The 15,522-nt window shown below is 27.8% G+C and overlaps 2 protein-coding genes across 3 annotated transcripts in view; one reads left to right on the top strand and one right to left on the bottom strand.

Annotated features, from left to right (window-relative positions):
- LOC117181702 (ring canal kelch homolog) overlaps nt 1-15,248 on the bottom strand; it is a 23,703-nt gene extending 8,455 nt beyond the window's left edge. The window contains exons 1-8 of the mRNA XM_033374635.1: nt 14,749-15,248; nt 11,413-11,559; nt 10,776-11,180; nt 6,612-6,865; nt 6,302-6,529; nt 6,052-6,224; nt 729-869; nt 385-640 (exon numbers count right to left, since the gene is read on the bottom strand). Coding sequence (XP_033230526.1) covers nt 385-640; nt 729-869; nt 6,052-6,224; nt 6,302-6,529; nt 6,612-6,865; nt 10,776-11,180; nt 11,413-11,559; nt 14,749-14,807 — 1,663 coding nt within the window. The 5' untranslated portion in view covers nt 14,808-15,248. The remainder of the gene's footprint in view (nt 1-384; nt 641-728; nt 870-6,051; nt 6,225-6,301; nt 6,530-6,611; nt 6,866-10,775; nt 11,181-11,412; nt 11,560-14,748) is intronic.
- The window catches only part of LOC117181704, a 176,966-nt gene continuing 172,490 nt past the window's right edge, over nt 11,047-15,522 (top strand). The window contains exon 1 of one of the 2 annotated variants that reach the window (XM_033374637.1): nt 11,047-11,169. The gene's annotated coding sequence lies outside the window, so the exon portion shown is untranslated. Of the gene's footprint in view, nt 11,170-14,687; nt 14,715-15,522 lie in introns of those variants that run through there. The other variant, XM_033374638.1, reaches the window with a different exon arrangement.

A 15,522-nucleotide genomic window follows, 5' to 3' on the forward strand; every position in this document is an offset into this window, starting at 1 on the left:
CATTTTTTCATGCAGGCTCTCGTGTTTCTATGACTTCTTATGTCTCTTCTAAGTAGGGTCTCATTCACACATTCTAACCATTCTTTCCGCGGTCTACCTCTGAAGGGCTTACTCATGAATATTTTCAGATTTCTTTACATTGAGTTCTGAATAATTAACCTCAATGTCTTAATATAAGTCTTTTTATTTAACATTTGTTGAAAAAGAATTAATTTCAATATTAGCAATTTTAGAAATGTACTAATTTTTTGGATTGTTATTTTTTTCTTTTTGGAAAATGTAATAATCTAAATAGATATGTTCAGAATCAATCACTCTAGAATGTATTTGTAAAAATATATGCAGTAATTGTGATATATATTTTTTTAAACAATTGGGACTTGCCTGCATTTCGTCGACAAAGTGCCATATCACTAACTGGCGACCACTGATTTGTATCAGGATTGAAAGCCTCGACGCTTTTCCTGACTAAAGGACCATCGTGACCTCCAACTGCATATAAAATCCCGTCTAGAACTCCAACTCCAGCACCACTTCTCCTCGCAGACATCGAAGGAACGGGTTTCCATTGGTCCTTTTCTGGATTGTAACATTCTACACTAGACAAACATTGTCGAGAAGCTCCATCGTAACCCCCAACCTTAAAAATACAATGTTAACGACAAAAGTTTAACAATTGTTCACAGTTTCCTAAAAACTGTAGAAAAATAATAATTTAATATTCTTACAGCATATAATAATCCCTTAACAACGCCAACTCCAACGCTACTTCGTCGCGTTGACATCGGAGCTATCAATCTCCATTCGTGGGTTCTCGGATCATAAACTTCGGCCGAATTCAAGCCTGTCGAGCCATCAAAACCTCCAACCTAAAAATGCCAATCAGATAACAATTTTAAACCACCTATATAAAGAATGAGAGGCTCAGATTCATTTTAGAGACAAAAAATAGTGTCAATAATCGAATAAATTTGGAAAAATAGTAGCAATGCTACTTTCTTTTGAATTTTCTAAAAATATATTTCCAAACCAAAAATTTGAATTGTAAATGATACTTTAATCCTTTTTAATCTAATGTTTTAAAATGACAAACGGATTAAAATTTATAAGTGTAACTTTATTTGCTGGTGAAATGTATTTCTGAAATTTTCTAAACAATATTGATAAAAGATTTTAATGAGAAATAATTCTGTTTTTAACATTTTCCTACTACAGTATCATTTGATAATAATAAAAATAATTTAAAATTTGAAAAGGTTTCACAGTTTTTAGCGAAATGTAGATATTGGAACATTTTGAAATAACATTTTAACGCTTTTCAAGAAATTTTAAGGGTTTTAATATAATATTTTGTAATATTCCAGGGAAAATTTTAATTAACTGTTTATTTAACAAATGAATTTTAAGAAAATATTTGAACATATTTTTAAACATTTCAAATGATTTCTCGAAATTTAATAAAATATAATGTAGAAGATTTTAGAGCCAAATTTGTTAAATTTGCAGAGTTAAAAATTGTTCGAAAAAATTCTAGTAAGTTTAAGAGATATTTAAAGGTTTTATAAAGATATAAAAATTATTTAAAATTATTTCAACACATTTAAAACAAAATGTAGATTTTTGAAGATATTGAACCAAAAACTTAAAAACTTATTAAACATTTCGGAAGCTTTCAAAAGAATAAAAAAAATGTCTTTAGATTTCTGGGGAAATTTCAAATTATTCTTTATTTCAAAAAATTTCAAAAAATTTTAAAGGATTTAAAAACTTTTAAACAAATAATTTAGAAGATTTTAAGCCAATTTTTTTATTTGGGATAATTTTACACAAATCTTAGGAAAAAATTCAATTGATTTAAAAGTTGTTTAGAAGTTTTCAAAACATTTTCAAATAATTAAAAATTTGAAATGATTTTAAAAATCTTGTAAGAAAATGTAGATCTTTGAAGATATCCAAATAAAATTTCAAATTTTGTCAAAATTTTGAAAGGTTTTAAGTACAACAAAATTGAAGATTCTTGAAAATATTTATAGTGGTTCTTTAATTTGAAAAATGTATATGAAGAGAATATTTAAAAATATTTTGTAGCTTTTAAAGATTTTCTAGATATTAAAAGAAAATAGTAATTAGAAATTTTTATTTGGTATTAAAAATAATTTTTTCTCTAAAATTATAATGCAACTAAAATTATTGTTCTTTCTTGATTGAAAGATTGTTTTCAGTTCAAAATTCGTCTTTTTGGTTTGAAAATCGATCTCTTTTGGTAGAAGTTGAATCTTTTTTTATTAAACTTACAACTGTTTCATTAAATTTAAAATCTTTTTTGGGTTGATTTTGTTGGAAATTCGTCTTTTTCGGTTATTTCAACTTTTTCTTATTTGAAATTCAAATATTTTTTAGTTTTAATATTTACTATTGACTTTTTCGCTAAGAACACATGCCTTTTGGTAAAAAAATTCACTTATTTTATTTAAGATTCATAGCTTGAGTTTAAAATTCACCTCTTTGGTTCGAAGTGTAACTATTTTGTTGAAAATGCCTTGTTCTTTTATATGAAAACAAACTTCTTGATAGAAAAATTAGCTTTTTGATTCAGGATTAAATGTTTTGTTGAAAATTCATTTTTTTTTTGTTATTAAAAATTAATTTTATGTTGATAAGTCATATTCTGGGTTAAAAATTGAACTGTCTTATATTATTCTTTAGTCGAAGATAAGATTTTTTGTTGAAATTTTGATTTGACACGCCTGAAATTTATCAAAATCTTTTTGAATTTTTCAAGAATTTTTGGAAAAGATAAATACACAAATCTATAAAGATCTGGGATAGTCTGAATCAATTTTTAAAAGTAATTTTGTCTAATTTCTAGGTTTAAGTTTTTTTGTTGTAAGATTAACTTCTTCGTAAGTCGAAAACTTTCAATTTTCCGATTCCTTTAAGTTTAACATCATTCTTTTCCAAACTTAAATCTTTTCTGTTTTAATTGTTATTAATTGGGACGGATTTCTAATTTTAGCTATTTTTAAAACAGAAAATGTGGAACATTCGTATATTTAAAAAAATGGTTTTATCGATCATTATTAATATTGTTAAATTTGGAACTTATTTATTTTTAAAATGTTCAATTCTAAAATTTATTGATTTTTAATGCTTCCAATTTGACATTTTATACTCTTAAATGTAAATAAATACAACTGATGAATTAAAAACTTCCAATTAATTATTTGTTTAACGAAAATATATCGACAATTAACGCTTCCATTTCGAAATTATACTTTGAAACAGTACGAGTGAAATATGAATTTGCTCACTTTATTTTAGAAATTATATGATTTACCACTTTGAAATCACCAAGAAATAAGTATTAAAAATTAAAAGTGGTATAATTTTGAAAGACATTCCTTCAAAAAGCTGAAAAAATCGAAAATTTCGTTCCAATAGGGTGGGCCAGAAAACAACATTTTTGGAATCGGAAATGGAAAGATAATCTTTTCAGATATCTCAAACGTTTCTACAGGTCGAAAAGAAACAGGTAATTACGAAAATAAGATATTTTTCAAACCTATTTTGTCGACGCGCAAAACCAAGTTGTTTATCGAACGAATTCAAATTAATTGTACTTTTGAAGAATCATAGTATACAACTTTTCCACAGAATTCCATTTCATGTTTGCAACATATTGTTTTTCCGACCCATCCTAGTAACCAATCAGCGAAGAATTTCGAAAACATTTGCAAAGGCAAAGTTTAAAAAAGTGGAATTTTTCCAAAATAGTGATATCGCTAAAAAAATAAGTGTCAAATAGTGTCAATAAAGGAGCTCAAGAAAAAAGAAATAGGATACATTTCTAACGAAAAAGTGGAAAAATATGGGAAAGATTAAACATAAATTTTTACATTTCGAAACGAACAATCCTTTTATAAGAAATGTTAAATTTTAACATAATTTTTTATGATTTTTCTATGACTTCTGCCATTACAGAATTTATTTTTAAAAATTGGGTATACTCAGATTGTTGGAAATCCATTCACAGTGGTATAAAAATGTCAGAGAAAAAATAAAATAACTTCAATACACAAATTGAATAAGTTCAGTAAATCGAAGTAAAAATGCTAAAATTAATCGAATCGTTGGAGCTGAAATCGTTTAAATTTTACTGATTTTAAATTTGCTTTCACTTTTGTCGAATGGCAACCCACAAGCCCCCCTCTCTGTCTCAGATAAAAAATTTGATTTAACATTTTCACTCCGCCCTACTCTTTAGTGGTCTTAAGGGCATGTGACACAGCTAAATACCTATATTACCGACGACAGTTTTTCAGTTCACTGAATGTTTTTTTGAACCTAAGAACTTTTTTTGTAAATAAAATATCGAGCTGAAACTTTGGGAAATGTATTAGAGTACAATAAAGTACGTTTAGGTACTGCATTTTGGTAGGAACTTTACTGAAAATTATTTTATCTTTTTTCTGAACCTCAACATTTTTTGAACGTTCGAACTTTTTTTATACATAAAATATAGGTCTCAAACTTTGAGAAATGCAAGAGTCGAAAGAAAACTACGTTTTAGTACAAAGCTTAATAATAAAAGATGTAAAAAAAAATATTTCAACAATCAATTTCAACGGCATCAGCCGGTAACGATGTACACGAAAATACGAATCCTCTAGAGCCTCGTCTAGTGGCCGCCAGGTTTCGTATTTTCGTGTACAAGGTGGTCCGGCTGATGCCGTTGGAATTGATTGTTGAAATATATTTTTTTACATCTTTTATTATTAAGCTTTGTAGTTAAACTTAGTTTTCTTTCGACTTTTGCATTTCTCAAAGTTTGAGACCGATATTTTATGCATAAAAAAAGTTCGAACGTTCAAAAAATGTTGAGGTTCAGAAAAAAGATGAAATAATTTTCAGTGAAGTTCCTACCAAAATGCAGTACCTAAACGTACGCTATTGTACTCTAATACATTTCCCAAAGTTTCAGCTCGATATTTTATTTACAAAAAAAGTTCTTAGGTTCAAAAAAACATTCAGTGAACTGAAAAACTGTCGTCGGTAATATAGGTATTTAGCTGTGTCACATGCCCTTAAACTCAAATTAAAAATTGCTCAAGTTAGAACATTTAATTTTGGAGTTAATGCATTTGTAATATTCCATTTTTTAATTAGTTATTTAACTTTGTACATTTTCGATAAAAAGTGTACACCATCTGATACTTATTTAAAAAGTACTAGGTATTTTAAAATGTAAAACATCCAGCGACTTATTTGCGCTTTAACAAAACTTACCAAATCCAAGAAAATGGAACATATGGCGCCAGATTAACAAATCACATAAGAACCTATTTTCTTATATAATTTTGATTTTTATAATTTTTATACGCAGATTAAGATCAATCAAATCGTCTAATCACGCAAAGTACGGTGTTTCATTTTTTATTGAATTGAAGACTTTATTTTTTAGAATAAATACCTTCTTGGAAACGAACACTATAAGACAAATTTTATTTTTGAAGCGCCGTATCTCGGAAGTATTCAAATAAAATTTTATGTAAAAATATCAAAAACTTAAAAAGTTATGAATTTTAGAGTGAAAGAAGTCATTGTTCCATTTTTTTCAAAAAGGGATTTTTTTAACTACTTTCAATTTTAAAAACTGTTATGACACCTTTTTCTCCTTAAACTAGATAGATTAAACATCATTAACTGATTTTCTTGTTAAAAACTATCCAATACCGCCGGCACAGCACACGTTTGAATACCCTTGGATGATAAACACCCAGTTAGTTCTTTATGTAATTTTACGGAAGTGTGCCCTTTAAGAGTTAAATGCTACAACTGACTAATTTCAGAGAATTTTTCGCGCCACACAAATATTGTATTTACAAATATTGTATATTTAAAGAGAAAAAGGGAAAGTTTTTTGAGAATAGGTGAAAGTTCGAGGGAAAAAAGGAGAAAACTAAGAAAAAAGTGGGGACACTACACCCTGTGATATGAGCCCAAAATCTGTAAATATATTTGACCGATTCGTGAATTTTGAATATCACCTACAGCGTAAATGCAATTTCCGAGAACTGCAACTCCTAAAGTTGATCGTCTGGCTTCCATTCCAGGACATGCTGACCACTGATCTCCAGATGCATCGTAAACATCCACCGTCCGAACTCTCAAAGATCCATTAAACCCCCCAACTGCATATACACGATCACCAAGCACAGATAATCCTGAATAAAACAAAACTTAACATCCCGCATATTTTTCAATAAACCGATTAATTAGCTGAAATCGATGAAATTCTCACCAGCTCTACATCTTCTAGTTGGAAGTTCAGAAACCTGGTACCATTTCTCTTTCTTAAAATCATAACATTCAACGCTTCGTATTGCTTTTGGTGCCTGACCTCCGACTACCAACAATACTTTTGGCAATCCTCGTGGTTGTCTAGGTTTCGTTCTTGGAGTTTTGAAGAGAGATTTCTGTTCTCCTTTTAACAAATGATACTTCAAAGCCTCTATTAGAAAGTCTTTACCTGTAGGTATTAAAATAACAATATAAATTTAATGGTAATGTTTAGAATATTCATGGTTTAGGAAAATTAGACTATTTCTTACACTGCAAATTAGCTTTCAAGAGTGGCTCTTCTTCAACTCGTTGTACTAAATATTCTTGAGATAGAAGAGGCAGACGAACATGTTCCATTAATTCAGCCAGAACAGTTTGCCTTTTTTCTAAGTCATGGTGAACCCAAGATATTACGCATTCGAATACTTTTTCCTCGGAAGGAACAGTCAGGCGATCACTACAAATTAACTTTCCCACTTGCAAAGGTGTTAAAGTCACAAATTCCTCGCCTTCTACAACTTCCCTGAAAAGTATGTACCATGATAAATAAACTCTAGCAATAAAGTTTCAATTTTCAAGTTAGGGGATGTGTATAAATTACGGCAAGCAGTTTTCTGAATTCATGATCCACGTACTCCCTTACTTTGGGGGCATCCAAAAAGAGTGTAAAACGATTTGGGTGGAGAGGAGGTTTTTGATAAAATCTTCATTATTCTGATGAAATAAGAGAGTAGTGCAACTTTCAAACATGTAGTTGAATTTTCAACAACAAAAATTAATTCTCAATAATAAATATAAAGTTGATATTTTAACCAAGAAAAGATTTTCATTTCAAATAAAACAGTTTAATTGAACCAGAAAGAATGAATTTTTTAACAAAATTGCTGAATCTTCGACAAAACCAGATTCATTTTCAACTAAAAAGTTGCATTTTTAAACAAAATAAAAAAGATAAAATTTCTACCGAAAGAGATGCATTTTCAACAAGAGTGGAAATTTTAACCAAAAAGGATCATTTTCTACTAAAAAATACGGATTTACGACTAATTGCATCAATTTTCAATTAAAAAATAATTTTCAGTTCAAAGAATGAATTTTCTAAAAATAGTTGAATTCTCAACCACACAGTTGAGCTTTTAATTTGAAAAAATTAATACTTAACCTAAAATGTTTAATTTTAAACGAAAAATGTGAATTTAACCAATAAAGAGGAATTTTCAACAAAAGGCTTAAATTATCAAATAAAAGAGTTGAATTTTTAACAAAAAAGTTCATTTTCAATTGAAACAGACTAATTATTAACGAGACAATTGCATTTCTAACAAAAAAAAGATGAACTTTCTACAAAAAGAAATAAGATTTTAAAAACCAAAAGAAGAATGTTCAACAAAACAGTTAAATTTTAAATCAAGAAAAGTTTTTTTAGTTCTGAAACAAATAAAGTGACCATAAAATTGTTGAATTTTTAAGCAAAAACAAAACCGAATTTTCATCTGTTTACCCTAAAAAAATGAATTTTCAACAACAAATATTGGAATTTGAAATAAAAAACACTTGAATTTAATCAATGAAGGCGAATTTTCAATAAAAAACTTGAATCCTTAACATAAAAAAAACAAGGAATTTTTAACAAAATACATAAACTTTTAAGAAGGTAGTTTAACTTTCGGCCAAATTAATTTGTAACCATTTACATTTTTTTCAAAAAAGATTAAATTTCAACAAAAGGAAATTAACCAAAAAGACGAATGTTCAATAAAATAGTTCAATTGTTATTCGAACACAATTTTTCAGTCGAGAAAGAAAAAAAATGTAAATGAAATTGTTGAATTTTCAAGCCAAAAGATGAATTTTCAACAGAACAGTTGTATCTTTAATAAAAAAAAAAAAAAAGGATGACTTTAACAAAATTGTTGAATTTCCAAGAAAATATCTTATGGAAGGAATGCGTAATTTATAATTTCAAATCATTTCTCCCAGTTCTCTGGTAATTTAATTAATGTAAGTTCTACTGATGTATAATAGAAAGGTTGGTTAAGCAGGATGGCCGTTTTAATTGAGAAAAAAAAATTACCGGTCTCTTCTCGATTCGCAAACAATTTTCAGTCATTAAAATCAAAAATTCCAACTCATAGAGCTTAAAATGAATTCATTTCAAGCAATCTAAACCGAACTTCAAATTGAAGCACTCAAAATGTAAAGCTGAAATTTTAAACGTTTATAATTAAAGTTTGAATAAATGTTCATTCAGACATTTTTTATTCAAACACTTAATAATTTACAGGTATAAAATGGAAGTTTTTAATACTTTTCAATGATTTCACTTCTCGTCTTACCATTTTAAATGCTCTAAAGTGAATGAACAATCAATACATTTGTAAATGTTCAAAATTATATCACATAAAGAAATTTTAAGTTAAAACATTAAAAAATTGACAATTAAATTTTTTTAATTAAAGGTGAATGATTTTCATTTGCACATTTCGAATTATAAATTCTTGAATTATTATTTATACATACAATAATTCCTTTCTGTTTTTGCTGAAAATTTGTATCAAATAATTGAAAATTAATTTGCTTAAGTTAAGGATTCAACTATTTTTTGAAATTCGCCGTTTTAGAAAAATTCAACTGTTTTCTCATTTAAAATAAATATACATTTTCATTGAAATTTCAACTACTTAATTAGGAGTGGAACTACTTTATTGCAAATTCATGATTTTGGTTCAAGATTCTTCACTAGTTTAAAATGTAACTATTTTGTTAAAAATGATATTTTTCTTTGATGAAAAGTAATTTTGGAACCAAAAATTAAACAATTCCATTTTTGGTTGGATATTGATCTTTTTAAATTGAAAATTCATGTATTGGCTTGAAAATTTGTCTTTTTGGATTGAAAATTCATCTATTTTAGTAGATCTTACATGTATTTTCTGCCTTGGGTTCAAAAATTAATCTTTTTTGTTTGAGGGTTTAACTATTTTGTTGAAAAATCGCTTTTTTTGGTACAATTCAAATGTCTTTTATTTTAAAATAAAATACCTTTTAGTTCAAATATAAAATATTACTTTTTCTAACATTAACTTTGTTCAAAATTCATTTATGTGGTTAAAGATTCATAATTTGAGTGGAAAACCCATTTTCGAGACCATTTTTTGTAAAAAAATTCTCCATTTTAGTTGAGAATGGAACTCATTATTTGGAAATTAATTAATGATAGGATGAAGATTCAAAGATTTTGTTAAAAATTCTTCGTTTTTTTTAGAACTTAACTGCTTTTTATTTAAAATTAAAATCTGTTTAGATTGAATTTTCAACTAACTTAGTTTGAAAATTCATCACTTTACTTGAAAATTGATCTTTTTGGTTGGAAATTTACCTTTTTATTGCAAAATTATTTTTTTTAACTGCAAATTTCACTATTCAATTTCTAGTTGGAAATTGATTGGTTTTTCGTTGAAAGTTAATGTATTTTTCTCGAAAATTCGCCTTTTTGGATTGAAAATTCATTCGTTTTCGTAGAAATATAATGTTTGGCTAAAATTGATACTGTTCGATCAAAAGTTAATCTTTATCAATTAAAGATTCAAATATTTTGTTGAAAATTCGTCTTTTTTTTTGTAAAATCAACTGCTTTTAATAAAATATTACATATAAATATTACAAATAAAAATAAAATATTACATTTTTCATTTAGGACTCATATTTTTTGGTTGAAAGATTAACCTCATCCTAGGTTCAAAGTTGCACTACTAAAATTAATCTTTTTAGTTGAAAGTTAAATTATTTGGTTGAAAGTTAATTATTTTTCTAAAAACTCGTTTTCATTTGTGTTGAAAATGCTTTTTTAAACTAAAAATACAACTATTCTGAATTAAAATTAATCACTTTAATAAAAAATTCATCTCTTTAGTTCAAAGTTTAAATATTGTGTTAAAAATTCTTTTGTTTCTTGGTTGACGATTTATCTTTTGAGAACTTAACCACTTGCTTAAAAGTTGCACTTTATCAAAAATTCATTTTTATTTCGTTGAAGATTTATCATTTTAGTTAAAAATTAATCTCCTTGGTTGAAAATTTAATTGTTTTAAGTATTCAATTTTTGACGCTAAAACGTGTAAGTTGTTTTAATTTGAACAGATTCAGAACCATCTTGTAAAATCAATTTTTTAAATCATAAATTAACTTCTATTTAAATTTAATAAACTCAAAACTTTTTTCATTAAAAAATGTGAAATTCAAACGCTTTGCATTTAAATTGAATTATATTATTATATGAAATTTGTGATATTTCAAGCGATTGGACAGATTTTGCTTTTGAACGTTGGTAAAAATTCCAATCAAAAAATAAATTCCCGATCCAGCGGCCACCCTGTTATGTAATGTCCCTAACGTTGTTTTTTATTATTATATATTAAATAAATTATTCTTACGAGAAGTTTTGTTCAACATAACTGTCGGCATGATTCAGTAATTCTAAACAACCGTGAAGATCAGCAAAAGCTCTAATTCCTAGACAATTTGATGGATGGAGTTGTGCTTGCAAAAAATCACAACATGCATCTCGCACGTCTGTTAATTGTAAGAGATTTGCGGCAGGTAGCAAAACCTGAACATTATCTTCTGTAACGTAAACTTCGGCAGAATATACGTATTCTACAAGTAGTTCCAAAGCCGAGTGATCAACACCTTGCAAAGTAATTCTATCCTGATCTCGCTCCTCAAAACTTGTAAACATTGCGTAAAAGTAGGGACTGCAGGCAGCCAAAACCATTTTATGAGCAGGCACTTCTATTCCACTATCAGCCACTAGTATTACGTCGCAAAGTAAGTTTTGCCTAAAATAATAGTGTTTGTGTAATGAAAAGTTTGTGGGTTTTAAGTTTATGATACGAAAATTTGCTTGTTGAATGAATTGTAAGAGAAGGCCCAAAAAATTATATCTTCTTCTTACTTTTGTGTTCAAAACAATAAAACGAAAAAAATAGGAAGATAATTTGCGATATTTTATCATGATAATTAGGAATTTATAGTGTTTATGTAAATTTTCAAGTAGGAATTGAAACACACTTGCGCATAGCGTTCATAACTTCAAAAGCTCGATTTGTATGATGATGGTTTCTGTATGGTGGTTTATCCTTGCCATTTTCACGTGGCACATGTTTCTGTGAACTTTCATCTAGAGAATTTTGGCTCGCATATCGCAGTAATAGGCAACTGTAAAAAGATTTTTAAAAAGATGTATTTATTACTTTGTATTTACTATTCTAATTTTGAATATGTATTTTTTAAATATAAAACACGTAACATAGAACATGTACATAAATTTCAAAAATATAGTCCAGTCATCTGGTTGGAAAGATGGTGCGAATGTGCCAATTTCTGAGGCAGTAATTTTTTTCTTTTAAGTACTTCATTTGGAGGTACATAATAGGGGCATAATAGTTCCAAGAAAATGAATACAAGAGGACTTTATTCTGCGTAATTAAAAAAAAAAGAGAAAATGCTCCTAACCCCAATAGGTCACCTTCCAAATGTGCCTATTTTTTGCACCTACTGGGGGTAGGAACATTTTCTTTTTTTTTACGCAGAATTAAGTCCTCTTGAATTCACTTTCAAGGAACTTTCTTCTGTGACAACCCTGAAACGAGCTATTAAAAAAAAAAAACTGAACTCTGGGCATTTACCGGTATATTCAGGTCGAAATGGATCACCTTTGGCAGGTGCTAACTCGCGATCTATTATAGTTAGGAGAATGTTTTTTTGTTGAAAAAAAAACGGGGGGGTGAAAGGCCGTAACACCAAGACTGTTGGTGACAGAACAAAGTTTTTTTTAGTTTTACGCGAAATTTGATCTACTTTCATTTTTGTAAGCACACGTTTACCTCTGAAATGCACAGGAAAGCACCAATCCAATGGAATGTGATATGTTGCAAACTCCTGTTAAAAAAAGAAAAAATAACCAATGACCAAATTTGGACCACAACGAACAAACAAAAACAAAAAGACAAACAAAAATCCTATTGTAATCTGAAAAAATAATAATTTTCGGACAAAAATAAAAAAGAGGAAAGAAAAATGAGAAGGCAGCCAACCATTACCATTAGGTAATGCAATTTTATTGTATTTTGAATGTTATTTTATTGTAATTTGATGATAATAATAATAAAAAAGACGAAAGAAAGAAAAAGAGAAGAAAGGGAATGTGGTTGGTTGAATTCTCATTTTTCTTTCCTCTTTTTTATATTTGTCTAAAAATTATTATTATTAATTTTATTTTTTATTTTTTGAGATTACAATAAGATTTTTGTTTGTTTGTTCGTTATGGTCTAAATTTGGTCGTTGGGTTCTTGTTTTTTTACAGGATTTTGGACTAATATGGCTTCACTAGTACAGAGATCGGATCTACTAGAAGGATTAAAAAAGTCCTATCAGTACAAGGAAAGTAGCATGGAATTTCGAAAAAATTCTACAAAAAGATACATACAAATTTTAAAGATAATAAACAAAAATCAGTATCAGACGTTAAATGACTAAAATAATAACTTTCATTGTTTAGGAATAATTTGCATTGATTTTTAAATTTTAAAGCATTCATGTCGAAATATATAGAATTTCCAACAAAGTATTTGTATTTTCAACCAAAAGACGCCAATTTTCAATCCAAGGAAAAATTCAACAAAAAATTAAGTTTTTAAGTTAAAAAGTCGAATAGTTTAGAAAAAAACTGACTTTTAAACTCAAAAGATTAGTTTTCGATAAAATATATGACTTTAAAAAATAATAATTTTTAAACAAACAGTTGCACTTACAACCTAATAATCAACAATTTCCAAGCAAGAGATCAATTTCCAACAAAATAATTGAAGTGTTAGCTAAACAGTTAAAGTTTCAACCAACAAAGATCACTAACCAAAATATAATGAATATTTTATGTAGCCGAAGTTCTGAACGTTCAAATAAACGAAATATTTTTAGACGTTTCTATTTTACCCATAAATATTGTTCAAACTGCAATTTAAATGATGCATTATAATTATTTTTTTTATAATAAATTATTTTCAATATAAATTGACAAACATTTTATCCCTTTTTTAGTTTACAGTTACCAGTAAAAAATTTTGTTCATTTGGACGTGCATAACATTAACCACATGCATATTTTAAATTACAGTTGGAACAATATTTAGGGGCAAACTAGAAATGGGGAATATATTTCGTTCATTTAAACGTTCGGAACTTGAGGCACATGAAAATGCGTCTATTTTGTGGAGAATTCATCTTTTGTTTAAAACCCAACTAGTTGGTTCGAAATTTAACTATATACTTCGTTAAAATTGGATTTTTTTGTTTGAAGATTCACTATTTTAATCGAAAAATAATCTCTGGTTAAAAATTTAACTATTTTGTTAAAAATTCGTTTCTTTTTTTTGGTTGAAATAAAATAATTTTAAACCGAAAATTTAAATATTCCATTTTACTGAAACATTATTCATTTTTTGATGTTCTTAATTAAAGTGGTAGAATTTTTCCTAGCTATAGCGAACTTTTCGAGAAAAACGGAAAAAAGTCGATGTCGCATTTTTCTTCAAAAGTCGCATTTTCTCTTCAAAAAATAAACACGATTCGTGTCCTGCTTGTAATAAATACTTTACTTGAATTTTGAAAAGTAAATGTAATTTAATTCAACAAGACATGAGGCATATTATTTTAATGCTTAGATTAGAATTACGGAATTCTAGATACAGACCTTCGAAAGAAGGTTATACTTATGCATATTGCAGTAACATCAGCTTAGAGCTAATTCACTTCACCTTGCTCTACAGGTTTTTATAACCAATAAGGAATATTTTTTAAGATAATTTTAGAATTGTGTAACTAAGTATAAATTAGATTTTTCCTAACATCTGACCTTTCAAACAAATGAAAACTTGATTTAAGGTAAATTAAAAATTAAACTTTTGCATTATTGTCACACAACACCAATTGGTTTAATCTGTACCGAAAAATTCAGATATTATTTGTAACGAAAGTTCGGTACATGTAGCCAACGATCGAGATATTTTTTTAAATAATTTGAACACTATAATCGCATTGGATTCAATCCATTTTTTAAAATAAAAATGTTACTTAGAACACAAGAACTGATAAATTAGATTATAATTCCTGCATTTTAATATAATAATTATGATAATAAACATAAAGTTAGATACAAAAAAACTAAACGAAAAATCAATGAAATTATGCAAAACTATTCCGAAAAAAGTAAAAATATGTATAATTTTGATTTTCGAGTGGAATGGACTTTGATTTATTACAACTTTACGTGACTACTGAGAGCAAAACTGGTGTAAACAATCTAAGAATTAAATTGTAAGTATATTATAATATAAAAATAGTGCATTACCTGCCCTTGTTATCACCTCCATCTCCCATTGTGCCCGTTGAATTTTGATTTTGGTTCATAGGATTTATTCCTTTGAAAACTTGACAGTTGCGGACTTTAGTAAACAAATTGGAGTGAATCAAACGATATATTTTATTATTGTCTAATCATTGATTACTTAGAGAATTCCGAGTCGAGATTCCACCGCTGTTATAGAAAAAAAACGAGAAAATGAAAGTCCGTTGCGAATTCATGTCGTTCTTCGTTAGAGAATACCGAAAATGCACTTCACAGTAAACACAAACAAACGCTGAAAACTGAAAGGCGTCAAGATAGGATGTGCGTCCCCAGGGAAGAAAAGGATTCAATAGATTCACTGCATTCACACAAACTTTAAATCACTTTTCTTAAACTGTTAAATAATAATTGAAGCTAACACAAAATAACAATTTTGTTCCCAATGTTTTTCTTTTTCCTCTAAAAAATTCATGATCTTTCCTGCTCTTAACTTTTTTCTGCCTCCCATATCACCTCTCTACCCATCTCTACCACAACCAGCTGGTGGCGCCATTTTCCACGTAGCGGGGTTTGCAGGAACCGGAGAACAGCTGTACAAGGGTCAATTAATTTCCCGCGAATATTTTAAAATCAATTAAAAAAATTAAAATATTTCTATTTATAACGTTGAAACTTTAATAATTATTACTTCGAATTCTTACTCCTGAAAGTCAAACTTTCTGGAATAATATTATACTATACTATACCATACTATATCATATCATATCATATTATATT

This window comes from Belonocnema kinseyi, chromosome 10 (genome assembly GCF_010883055.1).
Source record: "Belonocnema kinseyi isolate 2016_QV_RU_SX_M_011 chromosome 10, B_treatae_v1, whole genome shotgun sequence".
Taxonomy (NCBI): Eukaryota; Metazoa; Arthropoda; class Insecta; order Hymenoptera; family Cynipidae; genus Belonocnema; species Belonocnema kinseyi.